This window comes from Perca fluviatilis, chromosome 22, assembly GCF_010015445.1.
Source record: "Perca fluviatilis chromosome 22, GENO_Pfluv_1.0, whole genome shotgun sequence".
Lineage (NCBI taxonomy): Eukaryota > Metazoa > Chordata > Actinopteri > Perciformes > Percidae > Perca > Perca fluviatilis.
In genome coordinates, this window is record NC_053133.1 from 8587410 (window position 1) to 8599409 (window position 12000).

At 40.1% G+C, this 12000-nt stretch overlaps 1 protein-coding gene across 6 annotated transcripts in view; it reads left to right on the forward strand.

Moving 5' to 3' along the window:
* Window positions 1-8947, forward strand: part of LOC120552265 (leukocyte elastase inhibitor-like) — a 73058-nt gene extending 64111 nt beyond the window's left edge. For 5 of the 6 annotated variants that reach the window (XM_039790152.1, XM_039790151.1, XM_039790154.1 and 2 more), the window contains exons 2-9: window positions 2156-2337; window positions 4489-4629; window positions 4860-4977; window positions 5251-5393; window positions 7359-7436; window positions 7665-7754; window positions 7869-8049; window positions 8256-8947. In XM_039790152.1, coding sequence (XP_039646086.1) covers window positions 2161-2337; window positions 4489-4629; window positions 4860-4977; window positions 5251-5393; window positions 7359-7436; window positions 7665-7754; window positions 7869-8049; window positions 8256-8494 — 1167 coding nt within the window. In that variant the 5' untranslated portion in view covers window positions 2156-2160 and the 3' untranslated portion in view covers window positions 8495-8947. The remainder of the gene's footprint in view (window positions 1-2155; window positions 2338-4488; window positions 4630-4859; window positions 4978-5250; window positions 5394-7358; window positions 7437-7664; window positions 7755-7868; window positions 8050-8255) is intronic. The other variant, XM_039790156.1, reaches the window with a different exon arrangement.
* The last annotated feature ends 3053 nt before the right edge of the window (window positions 8948-12000 follow it).

A 12000-nucleotide genomic window follows, 5' to 3' on the forward strand; every position in this document is an offset into this window, starting at 1 on the left:
AAACTTTGAGCCCTGTCCCATGCTTTTGTAATGTCAGATTTATCATAACCTCGTTGTTCAAAACGGTGCGCTAAATGAGCTGCTTTGGACATAAAATCAGCTAAGGTACTATAATTTCTTCTGACTCGCAAAAACTGACCCACTGGTATATTACGGACCAGATGAGGCGAGTGGTTGCTATCGGCTCGTAAAAGGGTATTCCTACTAAGGGGTTTACGGTAAATGGTAGACTGTAGAATATTATTAACGTCCTTAAAGATGGTGAGATCTAAAAAATCAATGGACTGGTTATCACATTCCATAGTAAAGGACAAATAATCAGTGGAGGAATTTACATAGATAAAAAATTGATTTAGCTCACTAGGGGTACCCTTCCATATTAAGAGAACATCGTCTATGTATCTACGCCACAGTGATATTTTGGAATGAAAAGGATTATTTATGATATTATGTATATATTTTTCTTCCCATAGACCCATCACCAAACAAGCATAAGAGGGTGCAAAAGCACTTCCCATAGCAGTCCCTTGTAGTTGTAGGTAAAATTTGCCAGAATATTTGAAGAAATTATTCGATAGAATGATCTCAACAAGATTAAGAAGAAATTCTAGTGGAGGCAGAACATCAATGGGACGTTTAGCCAGGATGTACGACATGGCGAGGTAGGCCAATGTGATGGGGTATACATGTATAAAGACTTTGCACATCCAAAGACACAAGGACATCATTACTTTCTCAATTCCAGTCATTAATCAAATTCAAAACATCAGTTGTATCCCCCAATATACGATGGTAAACTGTGAACATATTTTCTAAGAAAGAAATCAACAAATTGTGAGAGACGCTCAGTAAGGCTCCCTATGCCAGATACAATAGGACGCAAAAGGAGGAGGATCATCAAGTCGTTTTGTGGATTTTGGGGAGACCATAAAATACTGGACATCGGGGGTGGTCACTCAATAGAAAAGCCCTTTTCTTTATCGATTATCCAGCCTTTTTTGTGAGCTATATCAATAAATTCATCGATCATATTTTTTGTGCTGGAGGTAGGGTTACATAGAAGAGGCTGATAGTGTTTTTCATCATTTAGCAATTTGAATATACCACAATCATAATTCTTTAAACCCATAACAACAATTCGCCCTTGCTCGGCGGGGCGAATAATAATGTCCTGTCTAGATTCCAAAGAGCGTGTGCATCCAATTCGCTTTTGTTAGGTTTTTATTTTAAGAGGGACAAAGCACTTATTTTGGCCATATCTTGCTCAACTAACTGACTAAAAGTAACAATGGTGGCATTTAGATTAGAAGAAGGCAAAAACCTAGATTTCTTTTTAAAGGGAGTCACTTCTCTAGGGGTTTCACTAGTACTAGAATCATAATTTGTGCTTACAGTAGTACTGTCAGACAAGACACTAAACCTAGAAAAAAAATGTTTAAGGTGAAGCTGTCTGAAGAATTTAAATGAGTCCACTTTCAAAGAGAAAGAGTTGGTGTAGTTAGACGGTGCAAACGAAAGTCCTTTCTGAAACACTGCTTTCTCTGTATCCATAAGGGCTGAGTCCGAGATGTTAATTACAGTCTCCTCTGGTGATTCCGCGGGGACCAGCGCGTGGGTAGCGGAGTTTCTCTTCTTCCCCCTTGAGCCCCGCCTCGTCTTTGTCTTTGGTGTTTGTAGCCTCGATCCTGAAAAGACATAGGGTTGGAGTGTAGTTGACCACCACCTCCAACATCACTCAGGTCATCAGAAGAGTCTCTCTCACTTGCTGTTGAAAGAGGCATGTGCCTGTTTGTCTTGGGTAGAGATAGGCGGTTATTCCTAGGAAACTTCCTTCTGTTTCCTTGCCAATCATAGACTGTCCCGTCTGCATAATCTTTGGTATCCCGTTCATATTTTCTTATCTTATAGGTCTGTAGATCCTTCACAAAGCCGGATAAAATAGAGGAGATTTTCTCTGTAACCTCAGCAAACATATCGGCATTGACTTGGCTCTTCTATTTACATTCAGAGACTTTCCATGTAATTGTAAATTAACAAATATTTCAGTGGAGTTTGGCCCAATGAGAGAGTGAGACATTAATCAGATATATAATATATAATAACATTATTTTAAGTTTGTAATAATTCATGTTCTGTCCTCTTTCCTGTGTGTCAGACACAATGGCATCTCCAACCCCTCTGTCCAAGGCCAACAACACCTTCTCTCTGGCTTTGCTCAAAAAGTTTGGAGATGACGACAAGACGGCAAACATCTTCTACTCCCCTTTCAGCATCTCTTCAGCCCTGGCTATGGTGATGCTGGGGGCCAGAGGAAACACAGCCACACAGATGTCAGAGGTATAACACACACACACACACACACACACACACACACACACACACACACACACACACACACACACACACACACACACACACACACACAAACTATCATAAAAGTAACAGATCAACATTGCAGGCTGGTTCAGAGTGATTTTGTGAAGCGGCCCAAAATGCTAATAAAACACCACCACAAACTGTCTGATAAAATGACCATAAAGTTAACCCAGCACCTGTCTTAGAAGACTTGTTAGTTGAGTATCTAAATGGATGCCAGCTGGAAGAATATTTACACTCCTCTATAATTAAACTAAATTATTCCCCAATCACAGCCTTCACTCTTACTATGCACCCGTGTACAATGTAGATAGTTGTAGAATGAATTTCTAAATTATTAGGAAGTATAGGGTTCCTTTGGGAAACACATTGTCAAGCTTTATTTATGTCTATCTAGTAATTATCAGTAATATAATTGTAATAGAATAATAAGTGATTTACACTTTTACACCATGAGGAGAATAAAACCTCTCACACAGTGGCAGTCTGTGCACCAGAAGAAACAACAGAAGGGCCTTGGCAATAACAAATACACTTAGAAAATCAGTAAAAAAAAAATTCTAAAGAATTGCTAAAGCAAAGCCCCTGCTTGTGGGAGGGGCAGGACCTTACTCTAAATCCACCATGTTTCTAAGAGAACAACTCCAGTCATTTGAAATGATAATATTGTGAAAGATTACAATAGAAAAGTGAGCGTACTGCGTACTCTAGTTACTCACCATCATTTAACATAATGTATGCAAATGCCAGAGATGGGGACTCGAGTCGCACTTAAGTCGGAGTTGTGCCTTTTGTCATTAGTTTTGCTTTCAATAACTTTGTAAACAGTTGCAGTAAGCCAACAGCTACATGCAAGGTGTTGCACCAAGATAAATGATGCCAGATCAACAATGTCGGACTTCATCAGGCATCTCAAAACGCACCCAGATAGGTCAGTCACTTGCAATGTGAAAGAGACATTACATTTAGCATATATCGTCACAGGTAACAAGCTAACCATTGCAAAGTGTTTTGCTAATTCTGGGAAGAGGCAAATGGTTTCTTTATAGTTAGTAGTTGCTGAGGCTCAGACATGGCGCACAGGAGGCAGGACGCACGGATCCATCTCCCCAGGAACAAACGCTGTGTCGGGCGGTCCACCAAACACTGGGCTGTCTTGACTGTCTTAATTCTGCACATATTTCTGTTACTGTAGTCCTATTTACTATTTCATTATTTTATCCATGCGTGGCGCAGCGGATCCGTGCGCACTGTCACCTGCCGTGGAGACGCTGGCCTCACTATCCTCTCCTCCTCTGAGTCGGATCTCCCTCGCACTGGACTCAGTTTCACTGAGCGTACTAACACTTAGAAAATAAATGGCATTACATCAGTGAGTTCAAACTGCTTATTGTGCGTAATTTGGACTGACACTTAGATGCGTGTTGTTCTGTAACTGGTGTGGCGCTGCCACTATTCTCTTGATTTCCACTTCGACATTAGACATTTTTTTGAGTGAAAGAGATGTTACATTTAGCATATATCATCACAGGTAACAAGCTAACCATCGCAAAGTGTTGTGTTAATGCTGGGAACAAGCAAATTGTATCTTTAGAATTGTATCCATATGATGTGACAGACTTAGATTAATATTTCACCAGGTCCGAGGGCTAGAGGGAAGTGTTAAGTAGACCCCATAAAGTTATAGTACAACTGATTTTGATACTGTACTGTATGGATGGTAGCTACAGGACATGCTTTGAATTCATAAGATTTAACAATACAGTGTTAGGGACAGATCAGATGGCCAGAGACTTGAGACTTGACTTGGACTCGTGGCAAAAGACTTGAGACTTGACTTGAACTTGCCCCTCAAAGACTTGAAACTTGACTTGGACTCAAGCTCAAAGACTTGAGACTCGACTTGGACTTCCAAAAAATTACTTCTGAACATCTCTGGCAAATGCATAGCATGGAGCACACAAATTCAACAACTTAAAGGAAAACTTGGCTTATTTAGTTTATAGTCTCATCACTTAACAGGCAAGATGCCCAGTCTAATATACTGTTTATAATAGACTGGTCGGTCAATGCTCAGTGCATCTCTGTAACAGTTGTCTCCTTTGTCCACAGTGCCTGAAAACCAAGGATTGTCAGGATGACGTCCATGTTAGCTTTGCCCAACTGCTGAGTGAGCTCAACAATGCTGATGCTTCGTATGCCCTCAGTGTTGCCAACAGGCTGTACGGGGAGCAGTCCTACCAGTTTGTTGAGGTGTGTGTGTGTGTGTGTGTTTCAGTATGTGTGTATGCATCTTCATGAGTATGTGTGGTGTGAGAGGCACTCATAAGAAGGAATGATGAATGAGGGAGTGGACAGCAGCAGCGTGATTGTAAAAATGTTTTCTTGCTGTATTGACTTTTAGTTCCACTAACTAAAGTTAAGCAAAGTGATAGTTTTGTTTGGGTGATCAGAATCAGTAAATGTGTTGTTGATGGTTCCAGGATTTCTTAGGAAAAACCAAGAAGTACTACAACGCAGAGCTGGAGACTGTTGACTTCTTAGCCGGCTCAGAGGCCGCCAGGCTCAACATCAACAGCTGGGTGCAGAAGCAGACTCAAGGTGGATCATACACACTAACATTAGGAGTCGAACCATACATCGATCTGGATCAATATATCGATTCAATCATCAACGATCCAATATTATCAATACAAAGTGAAAATATTGATACATATCTCATCTTTAAGTGATAAAATGTGTGATTTACACCACTAACTAATATACACACAACACACACTTTGAAACATAGCAGCAACCATTTTCAACACTTCAGACTTGCTTAGTTTCAGTTGTGTGCCATTGCTTCACTTATATGTCAATTTTGTTTACCAGATAAAATTAAGGATCTGTTGGCCAAGGGTGATGTGGACAGCCTAAGCAGGCTGGTGCTGGTTAATGCCATGTACTTCAAAAGCGACTGGAACAGGCAGTTTCAGCAGTATGCCACACGGGATGCTCAGTTTAGACTCACCAAGGTAACACTGCTCAAAGAAAACATTTAATTGACTAACACTGATTGACAAAAGTCAGCTAAAGCCAGTAAATATGTTTTTCTTAATCTGTATTATGGTAACATAAGCCATTTAAGCCATAGACACTAATTCTGACTTCTTCATTGGAAGTGGTGAAAAAGAGTGAATGAAAAGAGTTCAACATCAGGAAACCTGACCACATAGAATTGTGCCAACCAGGGACAAAGAGGATGACATTTGATTACTTAAAGATACAATATGTAACATTGTGTCTAAAAATGACAATACCTATGTTATGTATTTTGTTGAGTTGTGTACTTACACTATCCTAAATGTTTTCAACAACGTTCAAACCCAAAAGGATCTGTTATTTTATTTTAATGACACGGGACGTTTCCTTTAGTCGCCTGTCAGTGGCGTCATAAAACCTTTGACCCCTCTGGTTCTTCTAACTTCCGTCAAAACACAGGCACCAAGATGATACGTTCGGGAGTATTTGTAAATCATACAATCTCACAAAAAGAATAATACTCTGTCACTGTAATACATCTTTCTTTCTGCCACACAGAATCATTTTGTCATTGATTACATGCCAAATACAACACAGTAATACAGCAGATATCGTATTTATTGATACATTTCAATATCGATTGATCCAGCTCAACGTGCTACCTTGACGTTAGTGTTACCTCATGCTAATGCTCGGTGGGGAACGTTAACGTTATAAGGTTACAACATCGTTCAACACGTTCGTGAAGTTATTTTAAGTATAATTGTTTTGATCAAGGTAAAGTTACAGCACTGGCCTACCCCAGAATTAAGTTTGCCAGCTAACGTTAGTGTTAGGTCAGGATGAAAGTGGACAACAGCCCGGGGGACACGGCACATCCACAGTTAGCCAGCAGCCAGCCACTATTATAAACTTATAGCAATCCGAACCCTGCCAGCATAAAGTCCAGCGCTGAGGGATAACAATGCTAACGGCAGTAACAGAAAGTTTTATGTTCCGTCGGGGAAACAGACCATATCGCCCCAGGCGTCCGAGTCTGGCTGGCCACGGTATGGTGCTGAAATTCTCGCAGCGGTCTTCTTTACAGTTACATTTGACCCACAAATGGTAACTGTCCTGTGGACAAAAGGTGAAGGTGGGGAGAGTCCGAAAGCAACCCCAGGCAGCCATCGATGGCGTATCCTCGGCCGGTATCTCTGGGGCCGCGGCTCAGTACCGGAGATACTTGGCGACCAGCCCCAGTCGCGAAGTAGCTGAGTCTCTCAGAGGTGTTGAGTAACATTACAACAAGCCCTTTTCCCCCCGGTGCTGTAAAACATCCAAAAGGTTACACTGAGGTGAAATATATTGAGGTATTGTGGTTTTAGCTACTGGCTAATGTTAGCTTGCTTGGTCACTAACTGGTAAACTAGCTAACTAACGTTAGCTACCAATACAAACCGAATCAAGAAAACATAATTATGTGGGGGAAACTGTAGCTATTTTATCAGAATGACATGAATAAAAGTTACTAAACGTAACAAGAATAAAACTGTAATGGATAAACCTATCCTTGGACAGATATATTTTAATCTGCAATTGTATTAAAGTACAACTCCCATAATGCCACTACACAACGTCATCAAAAGTCCGTTTACATCCATTGTTTTGATTGAGAGACTCCTAGCGGCAGAAAATTACATATTGTACGTTTAATAAAGCTCATTTGTCAGAAATTGGATGAGGTACTTATCCATAGTCAGTGTAGATGGTGGTTGGCCCGTCGCCATTTTGGAGGAGCAATGCTAATTTTAGCCACATAGAAAAATTTGTTTAAGTGTAAACAAACTAAGTGATCGAGGCAGCCGTAGACCAGCAACTCCCGTGTTCTGCGAGGTTAAATTATTAGCACTGCTTGTCACTTCCATTTGTTCTGCAGCACCTTTAAGCTTACACATTCCTCTGGCTGCTGTTTTCAGAATGACACCAAGTCAGTGAAGATGATGCACCAGAAAACCTGGTTCCCTTTTTCCGACAACCCTAAAGCCAACTGCAAGGTAATGACGCAATTTAATTAAATAATCAATTAAATACAGTGTGTAACTGACCAGGCAACAATTAAACCAATCACTTCATAACCTTTGTTAAAAATAATGTATTGAAATGTCCATGGAATGTGAATGATTCAAAGGAGAAATTATTAGATTTTGGTTATGATCCATTTTACAATGGAGTAACTGTGAAACTAATTACAAAACAAATGTTTGAAACCCTCTGTTGAACAGATCCTAGAGATGCCTTACAAAGGGAAGGAGCTCAGCATGCTCATCTTTTTACCCAATGAGATGGAGGACAGCACAACAGGTCTGGAGAAGGTAAGACACACACACACACACACACACACACACACACACACACACACACACACACACACACACACACAAAACAGAGACAGACAAACTATTAATTGATTCTGTGTCCACCCCCAGCTGGAGAAGCAGCTGACCTATGAGAACTTTATGGAGTGGACTCGTCCAGACATGATGAATAATGTTGAGGTCCAGGTGGGGCTGCCTCGGTTCAAGATGGAGGAGACGTATGACATGGAGGAAGTCCTGGTCAGCATGGGCATGGTGAATGCCTTTGACGGAGCAAAGAGTGACTTCTCTGGTAGGACATGTGCCTGGATCATATCAGATATATTCATAATCATTTAAAGAACAGGCAACTGAAACCTGAACTGTCTCCTGTCAGTTTAAAAGAGACAACAAGTTAATACAGAGGTTCTCCCAAATCAATCTACTCTAGTCATGTCGTAGGGTGAGACCTACATGCTATTATAGTAAGTAATCTTTTTTTGTTCTCTTGTGTGACAGGCATGTCTCCTGCCAACGACCTGGTACTGTCAAAAGTCGTCCACAAGGCTTTTGTGGAGGTCAACGAGGAGGGAACTGAGGCTGCTGCTGCTGCCACTGCTGCTTTGATGCTGATGGGCTGTTGCATGACCATGCATCCACCCGCCATGTTCATTGCAGACCATCCCTTCCTCTTCTTCATCCGACATAACTCCTCAATGAGCGTTCTCTTTGCTGGCCGATACTGCTCCCCTGAGTGAGCAATACATAATTTAGAGTAGTGTTACTCAACTGGAGGGGGCGTTAGAATACATCTAGTATTGGAACAGTGTACCATTTTATTTGGTATAACTTTAAAAATGTTAAGAATTACCACTCTAGAGTTTCCTGAAGCTAATCATAGCCTGAGTTCCCATCACCAGAATGATGAGTAAAAACTGCGGTGTTGAATGTCCTTAACTGTGACTACTTGTTTGCATCACTTCTTATATGAGGGAGGGAATGATTCTGTGTTCATCCTTAACATTATGTTCTTGCACTGTTCTTTGTATCTTTTGCCCTTAATCTCAATCTCATCCTTAGGATCTTGTTTACTTTCTGTCCTTGGTAATTATTGGAATTGTAATCAACAAAGTGCAATTATTTGTTATTGTACCACTATGCATGTAATGAATATAGACTATAAAGATAAAGAGTTTATATGAATGTTTGAACTGGTATTGATTCCAGGTCATTTTTATATATGCTTAATGCATATGAAATAAAAATGTGTGCTTCACAAATATTGTTGTCACATTTGAGTTTTTAAAAACCCACTTTTTTTATTGACAATTTTGTGTGACAAAATGGATATACACTCACCCTAAAGATTATTAGGAACACCTGTAAGATTTCTCGTTAATGCAATTATCTAATCAACCAATCACATGGCAGCTGCTTCAATACATTTAGGGGTGTGGTCCAGGTCTAGACAATCTCCTGAACTCCAAACTGAATGTCAGAATTGGAAAGAAAGGTGATCTAAGCAAGTTTGAGTGTGGCATGGTTGTTGGTGCCAGATGGGCTGGTTTGAGTATTTCCCAATCTGCTCAGTTACTGGGATTTTCACACACAACCATTTCTAGGGTTTACAAAGAATGGTCTGAAAAAGGAAAAACATCCAGTATGCTGCACTCCTGGGGGGTGAAAATGCTTTGTGGATGCTAGAGGTCAGAGGAGAATGGGCAGACTGATTCAAGCTGATAGAAGATCAACTTTGACTCAAATAACCACTCGTTACAACCGAGGTATGCAGCAAAGCATTTGTGAAGCCACAACACAAACAACCTTGAGGCGGATAGGCTACACCAGTAGAAGACTCCACCGGGTACCACTCATCTCCACTAAAAATAGGAAAAAGGGGACAATTTGCACAAGCTCACCAAAATTGGACAGTTGAAGACCGGAAAAATGTTGCCTGGTCTGAGGAGTCTTGATTTCTGTTGAGACATTCAGATGGTAGACTCAGAATTTGGCGTAAACAGAATGAGAACATGGATCCGTCATGCCGTGTTACCACTGTGGAGGCTGGTGGTGGTGTAATGTTGTGGGGAATGTTTTCTTGGCACACTTTAGGCCCCTTAGTACCAACTGGGCATCGTTTAAATGCCACAGTCTACCTGAGCATTGTTTCTGACCATGTCCATCCCTTTATGACCACCATGGACCCATCCTCTGATGGCTACTTCCAGCAGGATAATGCACCATGTCACAAAGCTCGAATAATTTCAAATTGGTTTCTTGAACGTGACAATGAGTTCACTGTCCTAAAATGGCAGGGGAAGGTTGCTTGTGTGTATGAGATTGGGGTGTGGGGCTGGGGATGTGTGCGTTTTTTTCCCTCCTAGAGAAGTGAGGTGTAATTTATGTAAAATGTAGCTGAAGAAGTTTTGAAACAAGATGTAACCAAGTTTCCTAAAAGAAAATAAGTTAATTTGAAAAGATCAGTGCCCTAGCAGCAAAAGAGAAGCAAGTGACCTCACCAAAAGCATGCTCTCCAAGCAGGTATAGACTTAGGGATGTATGGATGGTTGTTTGTTATGGGTGTATGTTTGCTATGGGGTGTGAGTGAAGGTGTGCCTTGTCTTTCTGTTCACTTGTCCTTTGTATGTCTAATATGTATGAATGGTGGGAGTGACTGTGTGTCTTGTGTGTTTGGTTTAGGGCTTTGACTTTTGCCCAAAAATCATATTCGAAGTTTGTTTGTTTATTAATATTAATATTTGAATATATTCTAATATGTATTCATAATTTTTTAATATTTTGACCATTAAATGCCTTCAGTAAGACCTATATTGGTATAAGTTGTATATGTTCTGTCCACCAGAGGGCAGTCTATCAGTCAATGTCAATAGGCAGATGATGTTTTCAGAAGAAAAATACAATCATTCAAATTGTTAATATTATTAAAAGTCAGACCCTGGATTAAACACAAACAGTATGCTTTCGACAGGACGTTCGGAGCTTTCACCGTAGCCTACCTACGTAAGTGGTCTGATGTTTATACTTGTGCTCTGGTGTGCGCGTTGAGCCGTCGTGTGTGTTGTGTGTGTGTGTGTGTGTGTGTGTGGGGGGAGTGTGTGTTAGAGTGACAGTAGCCTACAGAGATTTGTCCGACACGACTGAAGCGTGGTGTCGTAGCATTAAAGTTGCTTGACGTGCGACAGAAGCATTGCACGGTCAAATGGATCTCCATCACAAGGCAGGGATGTTCACTTTCCCCATAACTCTTTGCCTTGGCTGTAGAGCCGATGGTTCAGAAAATTCGCCAATCAGACATGATAGGTGGTATTAATGTTGGAAGAGAATGTTATAAACTTAGTTTGTATGCAGAAGATCTGATGTTGTATCTGACTAACACAGAACTATCCATTCCATATATAATGAAAATTATTGAACAGTACTCAAAAATATCTGGTTACAAAATGAACATAGAAAAGACATAACTTCTATCAACAACAGGGCTTTTGCCTAAACATCACAACTTATTAAAATACAACTTTAAATGGCAAAAAGAAAGGATTAAATATCTAGGGTGTTATATCAGTTTAGATAAAGCTAAATTATATAAAGATATTTTTTTCACCATTAATTAAGGATCTTAAGGCTACTCTAGATAAATGGACAGACCTCACTATTAACTTAATTGGCAGAATTAATTTGCTTAAAATGATATGTCTTCCTAAATTCCTGTTCATATTCCAGACAACACCAGTGATCCCCCTTAAGGATTTTAAAAAAACATTAATAAGCTATTCAGTTCTGTTCATATGGTCAAATAAGGCTCATAGGTTGAGTAGGAAACTACTTCAGAATAAGAGAAAAGAAGGAGGGCTAAATTTCCCAAATCTTGAGCTATACTACTATTCTGCTCAGTCTTTTTATATTAACAAAATCATTAACAGATCGGAGGGAGATATGTGGGCAAACATAGAGGATCATCAGCTTGGGGAAAAAAACCTGTTTCTAGCCTTATTTACAAAGCGGAAAATTAAAAATGTCAGTTTTGTCATGAATAGCACATTAAGAACATGGGAGAGATTAAAACATATTCTTGGGCTAGAAATCACTGTTCCTAAGAATACACGCTTGTGGAATAACCCATCCATCACCAGAAGGAGGAACTGAAGTGGAGATCATGGAGTGACAAAGGAATAACAACTATTGGAGATATTACCTCTCATACCAGTATAAAGCCATATGAACAATTGGTAATAGAATTAAATTG